Consider the following 25537-nt stretch of genomic DNA (forward strand, 5'->3'; position numbering starts at 1 on the left):
CCAAAACCTTTCCTGTTCACTTTTCTTCTCAAAGCTGATGGCTATGTACAATTTTCTTTTCTCTCCCACCACCCACTGCAACGTTCCCTGACTTCCCTAGCCCAGCCATTTTCTCCTCTGGGTCTAAGGCATTTCCAAGTGCTGCAGCAGTGCCCCTGTTAGCTGTCACAAACTTGCTGGCTCCTTCCCATTAGTAACTTCTTCCAGTTCTTTTTCTTTTATCCTGATTACGGCTACCCTTCAGGAACGTGTGCTCCCTCAAATCCTTCTTTATTGCATGCTTTTTTCTCTGCAAAACTGTTCGTTACCTCAGCACTCCTAGTGCCTGACAAAACCTTCTCAATCTGCTGCTGGCTCAGCCCCGTCAATATAAAAGGCAAAACCAGAGGCGTTCAATGTCTGTGTGCTTTGTAGAACTTGCTGCTGGGACACAATTTCACAGCAAGCACCATACATCTCTCAAGGTCAGAACAGAAATAAGAAATAATCCAAACAAAATTCAGTAAAGGACGTTGAGAAGATAAAGGTACCAACTGACAGAGTCCTCACGTACTCGTCTGCTCTTGAACCAACATAATAAATGTCAGTAAGGAAGTACTTACTTCTAATCTGTTTCATAACAGGCTTCAAAAGATCAAGCCACACCTGAAAACAAAAAGAAGGTGATGTTATAAGCTCTAAACAAAAGCATTTTTCATTGCATTAGATTTTAGATCTTCATTTACTTATCTAATTTTTCCAGTGTGGGTTTTCTCCCCAGAACTCTTGAAGATGCTCAGGAAAGAGCGCTGTTAATAAGCTGCTGCTGTGGCATAGCTTTTGCAACACTACAAATATAGGGAGCTGAGAACACTGAAAATTTCCCTTTATTCATCTCAGATACCAACAGTCGCAGCAAGTTTGGTCAGCAGCCCTTCATTTTGTGGAAAAGTGAAACGAAACTGAGAAAAAGACAGTCCTGTGCTGCCTCTGTGGTCCTCACCCAAATTAACCTACAGAAATGCAAGGGAAAGGGGCTGATATTTGCCTTTGATGTGGGAATACTGGGCAAACAGAGAAAAGACACGACAACCTCCTGGTTTTGGGGACCCAGCAGGAGTCCCGCCGTGAGGCCTGGATGCAGTTGTGGAGCTCCCTGCAGGTGCCATGGAGATGGAGGACTCTCGCCACCACTGTCTAGAGGAAGAACGTCCTCTCAGGTCAAGAGCACGAGGCAGACACAGCACCGAGTGTGGCTGAAAGCAAGCTCACTTTCCAGCTGCGTGACATTTTCTGCTTTCTACAAATCTGGGAAGCTCAGGCCAACGCTTTCTTAATTGGGTACAGTGCAACTTCGGCAAATAGCTTATTTTCATCTGTTTTTTAACAGCCTGTTTTTTTCTGGACATCGCATGCATCTTTCCTTTGGATTTCAAAAGAGAAGCAATGGATTGAAATGGCATGTTCAAAGCCTAAAAGCCCACTCTGTAGTCTCAATCAAAAGGGCCTGGACGAATCACCTATCCACCCGAGGCAGCTTGCAGAAAGCCCAGGGAGAATCACACACAAGATAAAAGCCAAATGACACGCAGGAACCGGGGAAGTGTGACAGCTCACCGAATTCAGCTGATAACCGTGCCCGAGATTTGTATTTTGTTATCGCACTGAATTGCAGGGAGCCTTCCTTAGAGACTTCTGGAATTTGCGGAGGAACTTCCTACAGCCTTCACAAAGGTTAAAGCCATTAAAAAACAAATTAACCAAGTCTTCCTCCAGGGAAAAAATATATATTTAAATGAATACACCTTTGACCTTGAATAATTTTAGGTTGCGCAGAGACTGAAACACGCTCAAAATATCCATTTTAGAAGATCACCTGAGAAGCCTGACAGAAGCAGGCCTGCCTTGCTGCTGTAGCTGTGCCAATGCTGTTTGCTATTTTCCTAATTACCATACGAGTGCTTGCAATTAGCAAAGAGCTCACATTCCTGCCCTTTTAAACTCACTAATGTTTCTCAATGGAATTCTTTTTATGTTTTGCAGCCCGTGGAAGTCTTTTTCTCTGGAAAGGCTCAAGAAGCTTGGTTATCCAAGAATAGGAAAACAGTGTTTATCACCTGTTAAACTCATTCTGACACTTTTTGGCATTTCAGTAACTTAAACTGTTTTGTTTCAGAAAGTTGGCATGTACATAAGCTGCAATGAAGGTCGGGATCTTTGCCAAGCTTAGCGGAGAAAAAAAAATCCTGAATATGAAACAGGCAATTTACAAGAATATGGGAGTTATATTTTTGATATAAAAAAATGTCTCTCCCCCAGAGGAAGTTTATGATAAAGCATGAGCACTGCAAGTACGTCATTCCTTTCTCCACTTTCCCAATCATCCTACAAGCAAGTCACAGCATCCTTTATCAGATTGGAAGGTGGGGCAAGATGAAGACCTCATCAGTACCACTGAACCCAAGCAATCAAAACTTACACACCATGCAGCTCTCACCCTGTAGCTATATACAGTCAATCTGAGCTTGATTTATAAACTGGAAAAATACTGTGAGGATGCACTTAGGATTCCTGTTTTTCATTTCGTCTGCATCTACTAAGGCTAGATTCTTCATTTTTTTAAACAAAGTCAGGCATTCCATGATAGTGACCGGATTTCTGCAGCTGGAGGATTGGGGCAGACATCAAGTGTGATGAAACTTTGTAAAACCCCAGGCTTGGCAACAATGCCTCATTTCCCCTTGTCCTGGGGTGAAGTGCAGCCCTCACACCCTGTGTTCACCTCCCACGCACATCTTCTCCGCTACATACACGGCACACGAACACATCCAGCTGCCAGGCATCATGACATACAACTGGCAATGTGTGAAACATGAAGCCTGGAGCCCTGCATGTTGAAACAAATGCAGCTGAACTGTGAATACATAGCTTCATGTACATATGATCACATCTAAACAAATATGCTCCAAATATTTATTTTTCTTTTTACATTCTGTTCTACACCTGACAAGCGATTAATTCTCTTCAGATGATCTGAATATAAAAAATGCATGTGTGTTTTCTTTCTTAGATATGAAGCTAACCACAATTTTTTATTTGCACAATGCTTGAATTCTACCTTACGGCCATTACAAAGCTCAAAAAGGTTTAAATCCCACAGGAACATTTACATTAACTGCATCACAGAAACTCGTAATTACGATTTAAATGTAAATATTGCTCTCATCCTGAATGCTGCTCCATACCAAAACAATGATTCACAATGAAATCTCTTGCTTTAAGAGCTTCTGTGAGCTGCTTTTAAAATAGGATAGGATAGGATAGGATAGTTCAGTTGGAAGGGACCTACAAAGATCATAAAGTCCAACCACTTGACCAATTCATGGCTAACCAGAAGTGAAAACAAATTATAAAGGGCATTATCCAAACGTTTCCTGAACACTGACAGGCAGGGGGCATCAACCACCTCACTAGGAAGCCTGTTCTTGTGTTTGTGCACCCTCACAGTAAAGAAATTTTTCCTTCTGTCTAGTGTGAACCTCCCCTTTGTGCTGTTCCTGCACGTCCTGTCACTGGTTACCAGGGAGCAGAGACCCGCACCTCCTTCTCCACTGCCCCTCCTGAGGACATTGCAGAGAGCAACGGGGTCACCTCTCAGCCTTCTCTGTTCCAGACAAGTCCACCCAAGTGTCCTCACATCTCCTCACAGGACATGCCTTCCAGTGCTTTTACCAGCTTTGTTGCCCCTCTCTGGATGCTTTCAAGGACCTCAACATCCTTTTCATGTTGTGGATCCCAGGCTGAAGTCTTTGCTTCCATTGTATTTCACTATTTCGGGGGCACAGCTGACGAGGGGTGAGCTAGAGCTGGGGATCTCCCCCTTTTTCAGAAACAGGGGCTGGATAAACTGGCAGACACACAGATCAGCGCTGTCAGGTACTCGGTTAATACTTCATTTTGTAAGGGTAGGGACTGGATGAGTTACCATGCTTGATGTATGGAAGTATTGCCATGCATGTCAAACCGGGAACAACCTTGGGGTTTTCTTTCAACCTTCTTCTTCATCACAGAGCCCCAGATCCCCCACTGAGATCATCTGGATGTATTTCCAGCCTGCCACTGCAAGGGCCTCAGGCACTGGCAGCACCTCAATCTCTCCTGTGTTCTGCCTCGAGCAAATAAACCATTTTGTTTTCACAAGACTGCAAACTGTTAGTTTACTTCAGGTCTCTGAGCAAAACACAGAGGGTCATCTATTTGAAACTTAACGACCTGTGAAGTAGAGAAGGTCAATCAAGTGACCTTCTCTATTTTCTAGAAAACTAAAAAGCAACTGTATACACACACTAGATGTTAGGATTTGTTTCAGCTTTATATACATACATCAGGAATGACAGTATGTCACCATTAACATGGACGCTCTATTGTAATAGCACTGTACAGTTGCACTGTTTTGAAGGGTTATGTTAAGCTCTCAAGTTACCTACAGCATTAGCCAAGGATATTTGGCAGAATATGAAACTTTTTAGTAAGTTGTGTTTCATGCAAATCCAGGAGCAAACTGTGAAGTGGATCATTTTTAAAGATCGATGTCCATTTTTCAAAATTTCCTCTTTAATTATAGTTAGCCAAAAGCTTTATGACCTATAGTATTCAGTTAGAGTGCCTATGAAAGCCTGCACTAAGGCACGACAACAGATTACTGCAGCAGCAGATAAATCGTCTTTGGCTTTTGGTTAAGAAATATTGCTTCTTAAAGAAATTTTATATAGAGACTGATACAGATTTTTTTCTAATTGCCCAAAGTCGGCTCCTTTAGGTCAGCCAGGCTACTGGTGCAGAACTCACTGAACAGGCAGCAAATCCAGTATACACCAGCATGTACTGGTCAAACAACCCAGACACCTGGCCCACATACCAGGAGGTCACACATGAAATCTGAAGGGAAACAAACCTCAGAACAAAAGCCATTGTAGTCTGGGAAGTCATTCGACTTTGGCTTTTCTCTGCTACTGTTCCCACCCTGGAAGTATTAGTGCAATATCTGAATGTCGTCGGCACCTGCACTCAGAGGCCAAAGTGTGAGGACCAGCACACCTGCTGTGCTACATGGCTCCCCAGACAGGACTTTCAACAGTTTACTTATATATTTATTCTCTCCCCCCCCCCTCTTTTTTATTAACCTCGTTATATTTTATCTAATCATCTTCCTGTCCCAAGATGTTTTTCATGGAACTCTGTCACAATCATTGTTAACTTCTCTGTCTGCAGACTCCACGCTCCAAATTACACATGACTGTAAAATCAGAGCGTGACTGCAGCAGACCAGCCTCTGACTTCTCTACTGCACCTGATAAAGACAAAATGCTGTCCAACTCCTGTCGGAATTGGCTGCTATTTTCAACACAGATGAAACCTGACAGGACTAATCACGTTTCAAAAACATTTCTTCAACTTCAGCAGGCAAGAACTGTATTGTGTTTTTTTCTTTTTAGTCTTTTTATTTTTATTTTTTTGAAATTCAGCATTAAACATACCTTGTAAGTAAGGAGCAGGAAGAGAGAATACAGTGTGTATGTAGATGAAAACCAGGTGAAAATTAACATACCATCATCTTTTTATGATCTGGAAATTCAAGACCAAAATAGTCGCCTTCAACAAGGTTCAGGTGGTTGCAAACAGCATCATGCAAAACTTTCCCTGGAGCTCTTTGCTGTAAGAAGAAAACAAAGCCTAGGGTTAAGTGCTGCAGATTAACAAAGATGCTTTTAATTAGTGGCAGAAAAATTACTATGCTAAGAAGTTGTCCAGCAAACAACACTGCCAATACAGCTTACAAAATCAGTGGTTATTCCGACCATACCCACAGGGCAGCTGAAAGTAATTACTCTAATTTTAAAGCTATGGAAAATATCCACCCATCCCTGGATGGCAGCTAAGAATGAACCTTTAGAGCATTTTTGGTTTTGAGAGAAAAATACCATAAAATAGAAAATTGTTATGAAGCACCGAGGCTGGTCAAGGCTCCTCTGTGTTACTCTTGCAAGAGTTAATGAGTAAATCAGAGGAGTCAAGAGCAAGCATTTCCTTCTACACTGTAAAAGTCTTCTCACTACAAAGACCAGATGTTCTAGCCCAATATTAGCTCCCAGAGCTGCAGTTTTGCTGATTGTAAGGATTCTTCTCATCAGCACATCAGTTAAATCCACACCTGCAGCAAATACTGCAAATTACAGCTCACCAGCAATTCTTTGGCAGAAAACCCACACTTTTTCAGTAAAAAAGGCCAATCACTGAAATCAAATATTTTTGTTCTTTGCAGAAATGCACCTATTTTAACTCAAGAGTCCCTGAAAAAGAGATCTCCGCTCACTTGAGAATAAATAATAACCCACTAAACAGCACAAACTCCACCAGTACGAGAGACCTGTGTTCCTAATTATACCCCAGCCAAGTGCCCTTGCACTCAATCTACAGACTCGCCCTTTCCATTTCTGCCCAGTAAATAATTATTAGAGTAAAATGAAACAGTGAAAACAGAGTGAACAAAAGAAAACCATGTGAGGCAGGCTGTCAGGTTGGTGAGCTGAGTCAGGAAGGACAAACCTGAGCTCAGGTCCCTACATCTCCTGGCCGTGCCCTTACCAACAGGCTTACTGCATAGGAATTGTGAGAAGTAAATAAGCGGTAGTGAGGCTTACACCAGAGCAATAGAAAGGATGCCCTTTTTCTGCTGCAGGACGCAATGACCTGAGCCATCAAGGCTGGCTGGTTTTGAGAGCGAAGTTGCAAGGGGAAAGCCAAGTCCACCTCCTAGGAACTTGCTGAGCAGGTTTGTGCCCCAGGTACTCGCATTACCTCTAACAGACCTATTGCTTTATGAACTGTTTGTTCGTGTTACCCACAGCAAACGCTAGCCTTATGAATGCTGTCAGAAAACAGACTGAGAACAATCAGATAGCAGTACTAATTTTCCAAGCATTCGTCACAACCAACCTCACAGTAACTGAAACAATTCATCCCCAAATGCTGAACGAGGATAGAGAAAGAGAGAGGAAAAAAAGGGGATCTGATGCAATGCTGTGTAAAACAAAACTCCAGTGCAAATATATTTGAATAGGCTCACTTCATATTCTCCAGCTTGGTTACACTGCAAACATCTGTGATGACTGACACTCAGCCTGCGCCAGCCCCTGAGCCCCGTGTCTTCTAACCAAGTTTCCCACATTTTCCACTCCATCTCTTGCTGTACATAGGCACACCCAAACATACGTCACCTTTTAGTGAAAAGGCTTCCCAGTAAGTGCATTTTGTTAGAGGCAAGAGAATATTATTAAAAAGACGCTCGATCTAGTGTAATAACTCTAGTAGTTTACTGCACTGAAAATACACTGATGTAGAAACCTCACTGCAAGAGTCAGAGGGTATCGCTTTCTTCCATGTGCACCACCAGAGAAATGGAAACATGACTGTGCAATACTCACACCTCTTACTGAAGTACCCAATGGACTCCTGGCTGTCATGGCTCAAACTGCTTCAGTCCTCCCAGGAAAAGGGGTGCCTCCAGGAACAGGCAGGTACTGGACCACCAGGAGAAAATGCAGAACCCACCTGCACTACCCCACTGCATAAGGTTAGCTGAGGAGAGCAGGCCTCTCTGATCTCATACCACGAGTAAAAGCAGCTGATTAAAACATGCTGGGTGTTTTCTGAAAGTTTTTTTTTTTTCTTATATGCATCTAGACAACAGAACGGCAGTCTTGTAGCATTTATGTCACTTGGCATTTTCTCTGAAGTGTGTCTCAGTAACATGAAATGCTTCTTACTCGAGTATTTGTAAATAAGATTATCATTCTAAACTCATCTTAGCTTTGATCAGTCCAAGTCAAAATAAAATCCGGCAGTTTATTCGAGGGGAAACACTGCGCATATAAAACCCGCTGAGATTTAGAGCCTGGTGACACTCCTGGTCTTGCAGGACCAGAAGGAGAAGTACGACATCCAAAAATGCAGCAACTCTCTGGCCTTACAGAGATGTTGATTCAGCGCAGTCCCATGACATCCTTACTAAAAAATTTAAACACAATAAATTAAAATTTCAGTCTGCTGTGTGAGGAACCAAAACAGCAGTTACTGGAGGCGCAGGAAACCCCAGCTGACAGAGGAAGCATTCAGGATCGAGTGTGCCACACCAGGGGCAGCATCTGCAGCCAGCACTTGTGTCTGACTTCAGTGTGCTTACAAGGCCTATGGGACAACACAAGTCTTCTCCAAAATGTGGGAGGCGTTTTCCAACCAGCAAGACGCCTGCCTCAGGCACTGAGCACAAGGCAAAGCTTCATCAGCTCCCGTCCCATGGTTCTGCGGCTGCACCTGCATCTCACAAGCTGCAGTTTGGCCACTTTCCTTGCTCCATTCTGGTGTGGGCCTGATCCATGAGGCCCCAGGAGCTCCCCACAGCTCATAGACTCACAGAATATCCCAAGTTGGAAGGGACCCACAAGGATCATCAAGTCCAGCTCTGTATGCATGTAAGGCTGTGAAGCTGGGGAAAGGCCGTGCGACCACCTGTGTGTGCTACAGAAGGGTCTTTTCCTGCCGTGGCGCAAAAGCACAGGCCTCTTCTCAGTAGATGTCCATCATGAAAGCCTCACACGCTGGTGAGAGGGAAGGCTCAGAAGGTCATCGATGTGGCCGAACACTGAGGGCAGGGGGAAAGGGAGCCAAAAGACCTATCTCCTGCTCTCCCTGAGCCTCATCAAGTAAGAGCTCGCACCAGGGAGGGAAAGAGCTGACCTGAAGGTGAAGATTAAGAGGGAGGAGGACGAGGCATGAAAGTGGGATGTTGACATGGAAGCTGCTGTGATGAAGGCTGGTGGCAAGACCATACCTCCAGACCATTAGCTATTGTGGATGCCCCCCATATGGAAGGTGGGGAGGAAAACAAAGCAGGAACGTGGCATATTGGTGGAGTACAAGAGGACGAAGTTCATGTGCTACACCCAGAAGCTGGGAAGCTGCTGCTGCAGGTGGCAGTCCCCTGCTCCTATTTTTGTTGACAGCCAGATTCACGTTTAATCATAGAATCATCTAGGTTGGAAAAGACCTTCAAGATCATCAAATACAACCGTCAACCTGACTGACCAAGTCCCATCGCTAAACCATGCCCCTTAGTGCTACATCCACGCGTCTCTTAAATACCTCCAGGGACGAGGACCCCACCATTCCCCAGGCAGTCCATTCCAATGCTTGACCACCCTCTCAGAGAAGAAATTCTTCTTAATATTTAATCTAATCCTCCCCTGGCACAACATGGGGACTGTTTATCAGTGAAGAAAGACTGCAGCTCCTGAGGGTGATGCTTTCTATCCCAAAACACCCATCCACACACATTGGCAGTGAACTTTTCCTAAGCGATACAGCTGTGCTCTTTTACTCTTGATGACGAGTAGCCCAGGCACCTGTTTTACAGAGTTCAGTTAAGACGAGGTCAATCCCAGCCACACTGACAGCAGGGAATTACTGTTATTCTCTTGAGGTGGTATTTAGCTACACCAAAATAACACTCTAATTTTATTGCAGTGAAAAGAAGCTTGCTGATTTCAAGCTACACATCCTTATTGCTTAATACCTTCTGAACTGGCCTTTCGTTTAGCTCTGTAAAATTACATTTTAAAAGTCACTTTACATTTTCAGGGAACGTCAGGCCACTAACTTCTAAATTATGAATAATGTGCATCACATTTAGCTGCAAGCTATGAAGGTACCCAAAGTAGCAACCCTTACACATTGTGCATTCAGTATTTGCTGTCTGCTCATTATTTCAATCTTATTCAATTCCCCCTCCTTCTCCTCCCACTAAAATCCAAAACAGTAAGTTGCTTATGATCTTCCAGTGGTGAATATTTTAATAGATTTAACAATTCTTTAATGTTCCAGAGATCTCCAATCTTTTTTTAAAAAGTCTACATACTGGTTTAGACCATTCTTTGGCACAGTCTGCAATACAGATTTTTTTAAAAAAGGAAATCCACAGCAATATCTGGAAGACTTCCAAGTCTTGAAAATAAGGGGTTTGAGTTTGGACATATTCTTCTCACCCCCCTGACAATTCATTTAGCAACTATTTCGCTAACCATCTACCAAATCAATGTGTCAGCTTATGACCAAACAGTGATTTTAATATTTTTTATCTGTCTAGCCCACTTTCATTGAAAGTTTTTTTGTTTGTTTTTACATTACTGAGCAGTAACACCAGGTTAAAAACAAATAAACAGCTTCTTTGGAACATCTGAAAAATACCACCAGTATTTTGGTCAAAGTAAGAGATAGCTTCATGTGGAAGCATAGTGTTTGCTTCTCTTCTTCAAAACTGCTGCAAATGGACCAGAAAAAAATTTTTGTTTTGTTTCTGCACTTGCTAGTGCATTTGTAACACCTGATAAGGAGAGAAAATAATTCCTTTACATTTATGCACACCTGCCACAATATAAAGGGAGATATTTCTTCCACTAATGTCATGTTCCTGTCACATTTTGAGTGCTTGAAGCTGAAATAAGTCAACCTGGTCAAGATAAATATGTTAGGAATACTTAAATATTACATTGTACAACACTTAAATACAAAGTTTAAAAACTATTTGCTCTTTCAGTAGAAATTGCCCTAAAAAAATGTATTTCAGTTTAGTGTGATTCCCAAATTATTTTATACTTTAGTTTAACAACTGAATTGAAATGATAGTGAAAACTTCCCCCAGTATTTTCGTATTTCTGACATTGTACACAGTCACAATCAATACTAAAAATAACAACCCCACATTCCTAACAGCATGAATTTTCTCAGTTATTCGAAGCTGTTAAAAATTATGTATGTATCTTCAGCTCTAAAAGGATGAAAAACCAACATGTGTTCACGATAAGCAAATAGCATAAAAATAACCTCAAAGATGAGACCAAGCAACAGGGTTCTTAAACAAATAACCCTGACAAAAATTTATACTTCAAAGTAGGCTTGAAAACTACTCACAGGAGAACAGTGCTGCTAGCATCTGAAGAGAAATTTCATATTTCATCCAGTTCTCCTTTCCACCATAAAATGAAGTGCATATTTCATATTTAACAAAAGTCTATTGCTCAAAAGGTGGGTTAAAAGCAGTAAGGACCGGTCTGGGTGTTGTTGCTTGGGACCTAATACTGCCAAGGCACTTGGAGATGCTCTGCCCTCTTTCTCCTCTCCTCGCTTTCAAAGTGTAGGTGTTAATCCTATAGGAAGGATTAGACGGCTGTAAAAATAGCTTTAGACCATAAAGATAGCTCTTACACCTGGGCATTCTAGTTTTTGCTCTACTGTCCAGCTTAGGCTGGGAAGTCCTGAAGAAGTGGGATTCACCACCCTCTGTACACCAGGATCAAGTAACAGCCTGTTGCTGCTGGGACACGAGAATCAGGATTTAAAAAAATCATTGCAGTCTGTCACGTTTTTCATACTAAAAGCCAGCACATCAGGGTCCCAGGGCACACTCTCACGTACTGGCAGAGAAGGAAGTCATACCTTGAAATGGAGAAGCCAGGCACACTGGTCAGTACGTCAAAGCACGCAGGCCCTCACTCTGCACCTACAGCCACAAGGTACCGACCCCCTTTGGAGGGATGATGTAGGAGGGATACGTTTTCATGATAACCTAAAGGCACCTCATTGCTTTTTAAGATATTTTCCATCATAGTGTAGTTGAAGGCTCCACTCCTGGCATATATCCCGCATGTTTTTGCACAGAGTGCGTGCTGACCCTCAAAGGCAGGACTGAAGCCAAATGGAGTAACAAAATAAGTCTCTTATACAGCTTTAAAAAGGCAATTGATCATCTGCCGTGTATGTACAATAAGACTATTTAGTGTTCCCTTCTTGTTAGACTTCAGTGGACTGCTTTCCTGCTTTATACTCTCCACATAAGCTGTGTTCCCTTTAATACCAGTGCTTGCCTTCCATAGTCACTGAGGTACAGTTTTATCCTTTGCTTGATTTTGTTGGTGGTGACAGGCTTTTTAAACAGTATGATTGTAGAACATGGTGCGTTTTACTTCAGGTTTGTTTTACTTCAAATACCTGTCCTTAAAAAAAAAATGCAGCAGCAAAGTTAACTCTTTTTTCTCCTCACCTATCAGCTACGACAAACAAAATGATTTCAAAAATGACTATTTTAGGTATGTGTTTACTCACCAAAAATCAACACAGCAAGCAATTATGGAGGCAAAAATACAAAGAGAAAGAACTTAATAACCATCGCATTCACTCACATTTGTAGCACCTTCTTCAAAGAAACGTGTAATTTTCTACAGTTGAACATGCAGAGATTTGTTACTGTAGTCATGCTCTTTTATTTCTGACTATGATAAACTGGCTTATGCTGAGATATTTTCTAAAAAAGGCAAAAGCAGAAGGATTGTGCTGACTAGACTTTAAACTCTCTTCTGATTCCCCAAATCAACTTTACCACAAATAGCCAACTGTAAAATTCAGGTGAACACTAAACACTTAACAGGAAAAGAAAGAAAATATTGCGTCTGCTTCTAAATAATCCTCCTTAATAGTTAAATAGAGTGGAAGGAAAAAGAAAAGAGATGATTTAGCAAAGCTAATGTAAAGTTGCATGATGAAACTATTTTCAGTTGTTCCTGATTAAACCTTTTCTTGCAGCAGAGCCAGACCAACACAAAATTCAGCTACAGTAAATCCTCAAGTAACCACAGACCTCCATAATTACAGTACAGTAATGCTGCTGGGATTGGAGACTCTGCTTGGCCTCTTTTTACTTGGCCTATAAAATGATAGCTTTATAACTTGATGGGCAAATACATGCCACACTGTGTTATATATGCCAGTTCTTTGTGCAAGTGAGGAGATAAAAACCAAGAAGAGATGGGCTGATGTTAATAGTCGTTTTATTTCTCTTTATTACTCTATTTTCTCCCTGATGAGGAATCAGCAACTGCAGAACCAGCAACTACCACTGCAAAACTGGTGGAGCCCTTTGTGAAGAAGAGCCTGGGGAAGAATGAAGCTGACCTGCAGACCGGGGAATTTCCTCATCTGGTCACTCAAGGGACAAAATCCCACAGCACAATTTATTTTGCAGGTCCATCCCACTGTCACCAATGCCAAAAGAATCTGAACTTCTCATCAGCTACACACCACTAACCCTGCAGACCTGGAACTAGTCATCCTTTGGTCACTGTAGGCTAAGTACACATCTGTTTGTTCCAAAACAATATTCAACAAAACATGTCTTGAGTAGTTTCCCTGTTCTCTAGTTCCTTCAACTGCATTACAGCATTCAACTGATTGACATCTTAGTTAGGAATTACAACTGCCTTTAACTTTTATGTACTGATTTAAAAAAAAACTACATTTGACACACATGTACCTAAGAATTACTGTTATCAGCTTAAAAGGGACATTCCGATCTCCTCTGCTAACAAATTCATCTGAAAAAATTAATTTGTGTCTGGCTTAAGACCCTCCATGTAATTCTACTGATGGAGACAATGCATGTCTTCACTTAAAACATGAATGCTGTTTCCAGTAACTCCCTCAAAACCCAGCCCAAACACCAAACTGCAGTAGCAGGTCTACCCAAACTAATTAGTTCTGAAAATCCCCAAGCCTTGTTTCTTGTACTACAGCCATAATTGGTAGCTTTCTAAAGATAGGTGTAAGATAGTTGCGGGAAACCATTAACAGTTTAAAGCTGCACAATTTCTCACCCCAACCATCCAATTCCTGGAGACTTCCAGTGGGAGACTCTTGCCAGAGCCACAGTCACTAAAACTAAATTACTTTCCTGTAACATCATTTCAAAGGCACACTGTGGACAAGAAAAATTGAGACATTAAAAGAACAATGAAAAAACTTACTAAAAATATGTCAGCTAACTCCCTAAATTAGCTGCTGCCAATGCTGAGTCATCTCTGCCTAATTTTACTAGCAAAGCTAAAAAGTGGTTTGTGGCTGTGCTTTATCCCGTTAGCAAGGCAAACATCCACTGTTGGAAGAGACTATTCTCCTTTCTGAAGAGTGTCATCAGCACAACGAACTCCAGCTTCAGAGCTTTGACACCAAATGGGGATGACTTGCAAGAACCACAGCCAGCCCGTCATGAGTTTCAGATCTTGGAGTGAGTTGCGGGGCAGATGCGTGAAGCAGTGCCTTCCTTACCACCTGAAACAAACTGCACATAAGAAAAATGAAGGCAACAATCCCCGGCTTTTATAAAACCAGGTCCACTCTGAGAAAGCTTGCCTGAAAAGCCACGTCGGCTAGGAGGAAGCTTGCTGAGAGGTGTGAGAAGGGAGGAGGCCACCCCAAAGCCATCCCAACCACAACAGCAAACCCTTTCGTGGAGACCCAGAGATGCTGGGAGGCACCTCTCTGACAGAGATTGCTTCTGCACGACCCATGTTTCACTGACGGCCAGGAGGTGCAGTTGAGCAGACGTCTCCAGCTGGGTAGGTGGCATCCCCAGCACGAGCTCTGCCCACACGGTTATGCCCCACAGCCTTCGGCAGTGCAGGGATGCCCGCAGCCCAGCCACAGCGTGTGCGCTGCGGCTGCTGGCCTCGGAAAACACACCGCAGGCTTTGTTTTCAGAGAACTCGATGTGAAGCTGCTGCAGCCTCATTTTTCAGCAAGTTTTCTTTATGGAAAGTTGTTTTCCTGAAGCTGAGGCTCTGGAAGAAAGTATATACCTGTCAAATAAATGTTGATATTGCTTTCCCTCCCTGCGAGCAAAAAACTGAATGAATTTAACCGTCGGCCTCGGTGCTATTTAGCAGCACACTGTGCTCCTTGTTTCTTCAGAAGAGCTGAAACCGAGGTTCAGAACACTCATTAAAAATACCTCGGATTGAATTTCATAGGCCACAACTTTTGAAAAGGAATATAATGGTACCATTCAGTGCTCTCAGTGTAATTCAGCAGTGTAGCAGCCAGCAAGTAATTGGGGATGGAAACCCCAATCTCTGTGACACCCCCCTCCCCCTGCTTGCCTCCTACTTTTCCACTCCTCTATGTTTCAAGGTAAAAACCATCTAATTACCTTCTCAGGTTTTCTTTCTTTTTTTTTTTTTTCTTTTTAAACATTAATTAGTGTTTTGAGAGGAAAATAAAAGCATTCTGTTGTTCAGGCCACTTTCTTTTCTGGTCTGTTTTCTTTGCCTGTTCATTTTTCCTCACCTTGTTTAGCTACGAACAAACACTTTACTGAAATAAAGGAATAGGCAATTCTAACGTCAAACAAGAAAAGCAAAACCCTTCCATGCAGACCTGAAGCATGAGAATATAGAGAGTTACGGCTATGTTGGAGTTATTAACTACAAAACCAGACTGAGATGCACAGTAGTTATTTACTATTTTTATTTGAATGCATTTTATTTTAGCCATGATTCTAACAAAGCCCTTTGATGAAATGATTTTAAATGTGAGAAGTCTTAGGCCCAGAAAAAAAAAAGAAAAAAAAAGACACAAAATATGAAATCCTAATTCTAAAGCAAAATCAAATGCAATAGCCAAAAGCTTCTCATAATCTTTCTTCAGTCCTGCATCGCTCTCAACATGACCTTTAATTAAACTGAGCAAGCCCTGACATCATCCAGTTGTACGTATTTTACTTTTTGCTTTACCAGGGGAAGGACGGTACATTTTAACAATAGGATGCAGAATTTTTCATGACCACATTGTGAGCTTGACAGTACAACCTTCGATTAAGCCTTCAGGCTATGGCTGCTGCTAGCTCTAATGCATTCACCCTAGCTCTTGCTGTCAGCCAGCCTGCTGCTCCAGCTGGATCTCGTGTTCCTACAGCTACAACATGAGGCAGAGTAAGGAGGGTAACTTTGCATTGAATTTGAACAATTGAGAGTTTCTGTAGGATCCGCTTGGTCCTGTTTTGCACATCTGATGTAGACTGGCTAAGGAAAAGCTTGGCTGTAGCATCCTGTGATTACTCCAGATTATATTTGGAGTAATACTGTACTTTATGTATGAACCTAAACCAGAGACAGTCCCAAGTTCATTCCTAATGAATGAACTTCATAGCCACAAAATGTTTTTTGTGAAAGCTCTAAGTGCAAAACAGAAGCCTCAAAAGCTATCTCACCTTTAACTACCTGAAAGGCAGAAGTTTGGGGTTGTCTTTTACCACTCAAGTTCCCCATATGCAAGTTTCTTGTCTGGTCATGCAAGATCCGACACCAACTGGACAGACTCAAACAGCTTGGTGACCTTTGCATCACAGATGATAAGAAGCATTCAACATTTCTCTAAGCAGCTTCAAAAAAATTTAAGACGGAATATATTGGAGTCTGAACTGCCTTTTAAACATGCAAAGAAAGCATCTTTGAATACACCTGACAGGGGAAAAAGTGATGGCTGCCTATATGCTTACTGGATTTGCAGGGGAAGGCACATCTCTGCTAGGTGCATCACTGTGAAGTGCTGCCTTTGGTGGCACATAAACCATAGAGGAAAGAAAAAGGAGTGGAATTGGGGTGGTGGGTGGTACAGTAATGGCTTCTTCTACCAGCAGATCTCAGAGGCATCTGATACAGTCAAGATGCACTTGCAAAGAAGGGTAAAAAATAGCCACCTCCCTTTTTAATACAGCTACATAGTTCTTCAGAAAGATCCTCAGGACCTTTTCTGCTGGTCCTTCGCCGCCTGTCTGCAACTTGCAGTTTCTCCTAACACCGCAGAGGCTTTGAAAAATCCAGCCATGAGTCAGCCCAGCTTTCCGAAAGGTGAAACTGCCTCTGGATGGCCAAAGTCTGATGACTGGTTATGCTAGCCAACGGCACGTAACTGCAGCAGTCATAGGGGAGCACGAGCAGAAGGGATGTGTGCTTGTGTCTGCAGAGGAGGCAGGCAGAGGAGGAAGAAAGGCCAGCAGGACATCCAATCTGCACGTGGTTTTGGCTGTTAGAAGCAGACAAAAGCTGGGCAAAAAGCCTCTGAAGAATCTTCAGGGTGCCTCCCCCTGACTAGGAACAAGGTTGCACTCTTGAGCTAAGATGAATTTTCATCGGATTTCCCACCCCTTCTTCTGCATGTGCGTGTGTGGGCCTTGCAGAATTACCTGTGCTTGCAGCTAACGCGCAGTCCTTGAGAGGAAAACAGCTTACGTGGTGCTCCTGCTTCACTGCTCATTTACCCGTACAAAATGTCCAAGCTCGGAGATTCCTAAGATATCTGCTTTTTGTCACTCAGATAGAGGCCTCAAATATCAAAGGAGAGTAACACCACGTTATTATCACAAGGGCATTAACACAGTCTCTGAAACAGCTTTTATGGCCTCTATTTTGTTTTAACGTGCTATCCTGTTTTCTGTTACGCTCTGCTTAAAAACACATGTTGGACAGACTTAGATATTGCGATCTGGGCTTTGGACAGAGTATTTAAAATAAATCTTGAGGCACAGCAGATTTACAAAGGAGCAACCAAGCTGCTTTTAAGGCCAGAGTACGGCGGTGCAGTGTTAGGTACCGCTCCGGTATAGGAGAGCTTTATCAGGAACAACAGGCTTGGTGGGAAACAAGCATCCTCTGTTCGGGATACGTCAAAGAGAACTCTTTGGAGATGTGCTATCAGAAGTCAAACACCAGGCTGACACAATACCACTATTTTGAACACGCTTTTAGTCTTAGGTTGAGTTCCTCCAGAAACAGAGTTTTAATTCATTTGGCCCTAAGGGGAATGCGTGTAACTGGGAAAGGTTTTGATTCTATCTAATCCGTGATTTTTTTTTCCTTAGTAATGAAAACAATCCCTTGAGTGCTTAAACATGCCACACATCTCATTTTAATTCCGTATTTACAAATATGTTTATTCATTGTTAATATTCATGTAATTTCCAGATTCCTAGGCTGTGCAACAGTGAGACTTATTTACAGCACAACAGTCTAATTGGATGGTACAAGTGATTATTTCGGAGATGCCATTAGAGTATAGCAATTAAGACTGTCACAGAATTGTTATCTGCCAGGGTTTAAGCAACTTGTCAGAAACAAACTTCTCTATCCTCTGATTTTTATTTTAAGGGTAAATCTAGATTAACCCCGCCTAACTCTAAGCACTTAATTGAGGTGCCTAAGGCGGAAGAATAATTTTCTTATGTTCCTATCTAATCAACAGAAGGGAAATAGGAGCTTTCAGGCTATGCATCAGTCAACCCAAAATCTGAATCATCTGGGAGGTGGTCTCTCTTCCTCCAGTTTCGTAAATAAGAGTAACTACAGCTGATACATATGTTGTACTGAAAGACGATTTTCCATAGAATGTATTCTTTACAGTTTTTAAGTTGAAAAAGAAAAAGAACAGAGAAACCTCTAAAACATAGAGGTTCGGGTCTAGTTGAAACAGAATTTTGGCTCCTACAAGAAGCTAAAGAGATGTTTCAGAAAGTTGCCAAGCAGATTTTTCCCACTCCTTCCTTAGCTGGGCGCTGAAACTTCCTCAGCAGAAAGCAAAGGGAGATAAAACCCAGCAAATCAACGTGCAAAGAGAATGCACCGCTTGCTGAAGGAGCCTCCAGACCAAGACGGAGCCTGTGGACGGATGGCTGCATTACTAACAGCTGGAGTTCAACAGTATCATCCATTGCTTATCTGAGAGTAATTATCCTTTCCCAGCCTGGCACAAAGGCAGAGAAGTGCAGCGGGCCGCTGCTGAGAGGCAAGGAACTGCCTGCTCAGCGCTGCTTCTACCATGCACTGGTGAGATCAGATTTGCCAAAGCTCTGAAAAGGATGATATCAGGTTTTTTCTAGGGACGGCTTTAATAGGATATAGAAACCTTCTGATAAACTTCGGGTACCAACAACCCCTCCTGTTAAATGTTAATTTTTTAAAAAACCACGTGCATATGGAGATAAAAGCCAGATGAACGTTGCTTACAGTTTACCATTGATCATTTACTCTATTAATTGGCTCATCAGAAGATTGCCCCACATTTGTGGTTGTTTTTTTTTTCTAAACTGATATGCACTTTATGAGACTTAACAAATATCCCTCACCCTTGCCTATTTAGAAAGCGTTTTAGGTCATCCATGTTCTCACCAATCCTCAAGTGAAGTTCTGGGTCAGTACATACACACACTTTGGTCATTTCCACTGAAACACTACCAACTTCAGAAATTATCTTTCTTCAGCACAATTTACCTGGAGAAGTCAGACTACCCTGTCAGACTCAGGATAAATTGCCATAGGGAAAGAACTTCTGCACACAGAATAGACCACAATGGCATTGAACTACGATATTTCTACGATACTTGCGTACTTTTGGGTGTCCTTTTACTCGTTTCTAATCAAAATGTCTCCTAATGCTTGACAAAGAACATCATGAGACTAAAACAGAGAGAGCCATTACTCTGACTGGCACGGAGGAGCCGCTATTATCAGCTCTTGCTTTGTTAGACTGTAAATATTTAGTAAATTGGGGGCTAAAATTACTTGGTGCTGAACAGCTTGAGATACCTTTTCTACTCCCACATATCAAACAAGGTCTTGGCCAGAGGAATGGCATAGGCTTCGCCTCCTGGATAATTCATTCCAACCAACACATCACAACTGTAAGCAGGCTGGAAACTATTAAAGCCAGGAAAAGGTGAACTATGATCATCATGGTCAGCAATTTTTCCGTCACAGGGCATGCACGTCCTTCTTGAGCACAAAGTAGCGTGATCCCCTGGCACTGCAACAGGGTGTTCTTTACCTCCATCCAGGTGTTAATCAGTAGAGATGCACGTGTTATTTAATAGGACTAATGTTTTCCCCCGTGACCCCTCAGAGCCTCATTTGGGTTGAGGTTCACTCCCTTTTTAGCTACAATTAAGCATCCAGTTGCACTGGACTTCCTCTGCAGTAGCAGGGTACTTTCAGAGGAAAACTCAGGCCAGCCAAAACTGAGCAGACAAACTTGGCCTTCATCTCATTGCTGCTTTGTTTTCCCCCCTGGACTGCACTATCTTTAACCTGGTAGTATGCTTACTTCTTGTTATCGTTAATATTCAGGAGGTATTTTGTCTGCTATGCTGCTAGGAACCAGATAAGTGCTTACACTAAAGATATTATGCATAGCTGACATCATCAGCATATTTTAAACTGTCTCCCAAAACTGAATTAATAAAATCACTGGGCTACTAAAGACAAACATTTCCCAATAAAAAATGTAATTCATACCCATTAAGCTGCTCTCACCACCAGCTATTTCAGGATATCCTGATGTTAAATCAAATATCTGAGGAAGGGCTTACGTTTATTTTCGAGGGATGCTGAATAGATTTGGATGTGCATCCTTGCCAAGAGATTTACTATTAGGGTTAGCATTACACCGAGTAATTTTAAAAGCTTGAGAGATCAAAAGATCTGCTGAGGTCACCTCTCTGACATCACATGTGGATCCAATACTCACAAATTCCACAGACCACATGCTTGCTGATGTGCAAAAAGCCATTCATCTTGAAAGCAGTGCAGACGTGAACTTGCCCCATCAACTGCGCCTCTTCCACAAAAGCATGACAGGCTCTCTTCTGCTCCCAGTAATTACTCTTAAAATTCATTTTGCTCCTCATAACTGCTGCCAACAGTGTCTCCAAATGCTCCTGCGTACAGTTTTAACTTAGGCAATAAGTGCATTAAAAGCAATGGATTTCTCTTTGGGTGAACTGTGGGCTGGGGATTTGGCTCAGCGCTCCCACAGCTGCACCGGTGGCCAAGGGGGAATTCAATTCACCCCACCCCGTCTGCCCAGGAGTTATACCTTTAGCCTAAGCTCATTGTCCACACTGTCTCTCTTTAGTCGGATGAGAAAGATATATCATGAGAGAAAACACATCCCACCTGAAGACAGATGTATCACACACCTGCGGGGAATTGCCCAACAGGCAATTCCACTTATTTAATTAATTAAATTCCACTCTCTTATTCCACTGCCACTTGAGGAAGCCTCTCCCACGACCCTAGAATCAGATGTTCAAGCAACTGAAATCAAGTGAGGTTGATCTTGCTCTGGAAGGTCTTATGCTCTGGCACACTTTTTGCTTGTGAATTTTCCAGGACGACATAGGATGCATGTGATTTGAGGGGAGAATAGAAAAAGACAGATTCTCACAAAGCTGTCTATTTGTTTTCACAGAATATCCCAAGTTGGAAGGGACCCACAAGGATCATTGAGTCCAGCTCCTGGGTCTGCACAGGATCTCTTGCTTTAAGCAGGATAATGGTCTCTAAAGGGTTTAGGAGAACAAAAGCAGAACGAAAGAAGGCAGCATTGACAACATGTAACTATAGCAAATAGGACAGGTCCCCAAAAGTGAGCTAGGGCACAGGGTATGAGCAAAGTCCTTTGTTTTCTAAATGTGCTGCACGCTTACAAACCAGGACTACAAGCAAAAGGTAGGTACCATGTTTAAGCATTGTAAAAATAACTGATTCTGTTCAGTATCATCTTGTGGCCTATACCATAAAGAAGCTCCAGTAAGTTTGTTACATAAAACAAAAACACTGGGCAGTTTTCTACCAAACATCTAGAGCACTGATGAAAGGAAACCCAACACTCGACAACTCAATACTCAGCAGCACCACCCTGATCAAAAGGGCTTCTGTCTTCTTTCAGACTTCAAGTGATGGCTTTAAAGAGACTCACAGTCCAGTCCTAGCCTACTGAATGAGGATCAAACTTTGACGTGGCAGAACCATCCTGTCGGGTGCTGAGTGCCCACCCCACTGCTGCAGGCACGTGGTGCTGCTCTTCAGGAACGGAGCAGCTTGCAAGGCCAGCCGGCTTGAATGGTTCACAGTATTTCCCAGCGTACGTGGCCCCACAGGCAAAATTTTGCTAGCAGAAAATTGCTCAGCGATGGTTTTCAAGAACAATGAAGAATCTCAACTGTGAAACATGGCAATAATAGTGCTTTATGTGTAGGCTGCTGCTTAATGTCTGAAAATAGATGCCAAACAATGGAAAAACATGCCTGTCTAATAGCCACATTTTTCTAGCTATGAAGAACTGGTATTATCAATTAAAAGAAACACTTAAGTAACTGATATAGTGGGTCTCTCATTCCAACATGTCCACACCGACAAATCAGTAAGCATTCTGGAAAAATATAGCTTCTAAATACCATTAGAAAGCTATATATTTATAATAACTATACTGAAAAGATACATATGCATGGCTTTTTCCTTCACCTCTTCAGAGTAACAGACTGAAAAATACCCACGGCATACACAATGCATGCAGTTATACAAGGGGCGATTTATAGCCGTGTTTTAATGATTGTATTTGCCAAAGGCAAAAATCTGCTTACTGTTATTTCAAGCAATAGTATACTTTACTAAACAGCCAGTCCTGTGTTAAAAAAAAAAAAAAAGAAAAACCACTAACCTTTTATGTTGCAGTTAAGTGGTTTGTGAAATCTGTTCCTGTGTATTACATTTAAAACGTTTTGTGCAGTCACTATTAGCAAAATATCCTCTACAGAGATGGGAGGGCCCTCTAAAGTATTCACAATAGGTTGGAAATGCTACGCTGTAAATCACGATTCCCAACATCAAAGAAGCCCAAACACCGTAAATAAACAGATAAATACATAAAGCAAATAAACAAGGCTTTCCTTTCTCTGTTAGAAATGTCTGAAGCTGCTTAAAGCTGACAAGAAAATTAGGCTATCCAAATCCTACAGCACTACGTCTTTTAGCCAAGCTGTACCTCTTACCCCTATATATTCTTAGAAGTAACAGCCCAGTAATGCGATAACACAATTGCACACGAGGATACCAAGAACCGTACTTCAGAAAGGAAAGTATCACTCACTAAGTTATCAACAGGTGTCATAGACAAGAGGGTTGATGCTGCAGGTAGATCTATCAATGCAATACTCTGTGCAGACATGATATGCTCTTATTTCTGATGGCTTTTACCTGGAAACAATGGAGATGACTCATAGAGAATCACAAGCCACTCCTCCAGCACTAAGCATTACATTTTCAAAGTGTCAACTACCTATACAAAGATTATTAGAAAATTTCAAACAAAATGTTGTGCTCCAACTCACCTTTCAATGCTTACTGTTCTATTTATCTGATGAGTTTTACTACTTATTGAAAAAAACCACAACACTACAGTCCTTGGTCCTTACAACCACGCACTCTACAACAGAAAATCTTAATGCCTCCACAACATCTCGAGAGCATCACGGTGTCTGAATTACTCTGTGAGCACCCTTTTCAGCAAGCAGTGGGTTTCTCAGGCTCAGCAGCATGCTCTGCCCTACAGAAACTGCCAGTCAGTCTGTTTCTTTTCCTCTTCTCTTTTATCCTTGTGATGATCGTGCTGCTCACCACATGGCTGGTTTTTAAACACGCAGTTTATGGTCACGAAGGCACGAGGTCACTTTGTCCGTACCTGTGATGCTAATCAATGGTAATTGCCAGAACAGCTGCTGAAACACCAGCTAATGCTCCTCTAGCACACCACCACCACCTCCAAGGCTGTGCACGCTTGTGCACACCGGTCAGCCTGCCTGAAGGGCAGCAGCAGTGTGAGAAGCACCAGTGTTCATGTCAAAGCTCTGCCTGGAAGTTACTTACCCCTGCTGTAAAACTGGCTTGTCTCCTGAAGTCAAGAACGAGCGCAGAGGAGGAAAGTGAGTGTGCTCCTCAGGTCCACTATAACTCACGGAAAATAACTGGTGGAGCAAGGCATGGTCCTGCTGGAAGATTCCCCCTGTGGTCTAAAAGGCCAGTGAGAGGACCGAAGGCATGTTTGGCAATGGTTGTTGCAGTTCGTTTCTGATGTGTGTGCTGGTGTATTTCACCTGCACTCAGTGTCATTACAGAAATGCATGCACTATCAAAGCCAAGCATATTTCAAAATTGTATAAAAATAAAGAGCAGCTTCTCCCACTCCACAGCCCTTTTTTCACAGTTAAAAGTTCACAGCCAGTAGAAAAAAAAGGTTTTATCTCTGATTATGTCAGCCAAGTACCTAAACAAAGAGAGAGAACAGCTACAGCATCAGCTGCTCATGGTTGAACCTGAGGTTGCCTAGCATTCTCACCTCAAAAATTTGAGTGTCTGAAACAATAAAAATAAGCGACTTACTGTAGATTCCCCAAAAGGTGAGCAGAAGCCCAACCTGGAGCTCTGACAGGGAACACAAACCGACTTACTGTGGTCAGTTTCTGAGCTCTGTTCACGTTTCCCATCTCACAAAAAGGCGAAGGCTAAAATCAGACCCTGCCACAGAAGTTCCAGTAAGCCTCTTAACTAATTCCAGGCACACAGCCTTGTGCAGGTGATAAATTTCTTCAGGGGTTGCTGGGTTGTAAGGGGAAGGGCAAGGAGGGGGCAGCTTGCCATCCTTCCTGACTAGGGCTGGCAAGCCTCAACAGCAGAAGCACCACGAACTCTTTTCCCTATAAGGTTTAGTGACTCACAGATGCGCCAAAGGAGTGTGAAAGTAATGGTATTTCTTTGCTGAAGGTGGAGGGGAGAGAAGGAAGCGTAAACACCTTTCAGAGAAGACCTGTGTTGAACAAGAGCAGAGTGTTGCATCCCAAGCAAACTGTATTTGAGGTGGGAAGGAAACAGCAAAAGAAAAACAAGCATGCACAATGCATTTTCATGTTATTATTGCTTAGCTTGCCACTTTATCTACAAAGTAGTAGATACGTCTTTTCCCAAAAAAGACATTGATGCCTAAAAACAAATTAAAAAGAAAACCTTTATGCCTTCTTGAACTAAATTTCCAGACTGTTGTTACCATCCTCTACATGCAATTCAAAACAGAAGGAATCTCCCCCAAAAGTAAAACAAATCCTTAAGATAAGTAATTCAAAACACAGTATGCAGTATGACCAATGTATCCCAAGCAAACATGTTTTTTGTAAAGGTACCGGTATTCTTCCACAAATATAGGTGAAATCCAGCATGTCTGATCACATACTGCAGTTCCTGAATATAGTGAGAATTACCCAGACTCTAGCAACAAAAAGCAAACAAGCCATGCCAACCAACAAAAAAATGCCACTCTTTTATTACAGTTCAAGATTTTTGTAAAACTCAGCAAATCAATTCCAGAAAAACCGGTACCGTGAACTATAATGCAATTAACTTAGATATAGTTAAAATATTCCAGGCTGGTGAGCATGGAATAACATTCATTTATACGATAAATTATTTGCAGAGAAAAGTAGAAGGGCCAAAGCCCAACTGGAACTCAGTTTGGCTAGTGCAGAAAAAGACAATAAAAAAACCACTTTTATAAATACATCAACAGAAAAAAGAGGAGAATCTTCATTTTTTATTGGATGTGAGGGGAAATGTAGTGAGGAAAGATGCGGAAACGGCTGAGGTACTTAATGCATTTTTTGCCTCGCTGTTTCTTAGTAAGGCCAGTTGTTCTTAGGATACCCAGCCTGTGGAGTTGGAAGCTCCTATAATCCAACAGGAAACTGTAAGTGACCTCCTCCATGTTTTGATGTTCCTAAGTCTACAGGACTGGAAGGGAT

General features: G+C 42.2%; 1 protein-coding gene across 6 annotated transcripts in view; it reads right to left on the reverse strand.

The window, feature by feature from the left end:
- The window catches only part of FARP1 (FERM, ARH/RhoGEF and pleckstrin domain protein 1), a 209247-nt gene that overhangs the window by 63848 nt on the left and 119862 nt on the right, over positions 1-25537 (reverse strand). For all 6 annotated transcript variants that reach the window (XM_040538357.1, XM_040538347.1, XM_040538339.1 and 3 more), the window contains 2 exons: positions 5588-5692; positions 603-645 (listed from right to left, as the gene is read on the reverse strand). In XM_040538357.1, the coding sequence (XP_040394291.1) occupies positions 603-645; positions 5588-5692 (148 nt within the window). The remainder of the gene's footprint in view (positions 1-602; positions 646-5587; positions 5693-25537) is intronic.

The sequence above is a fragment of the Cygnus olor genome, chromosome 1 (genome assembly GCF_009769625.2).
Source record: "Cygnus olor isolate bCygOlo1 chromosome 1, bCygOlo1.pri.v2, whole genome shotgun sequence".
Classification (NCBI taxonomy): Eukaryota; Metazoa; Chordata; class Aves; order Anseriformes; family Anatidae; genus Cygnus; species Cygnus olor.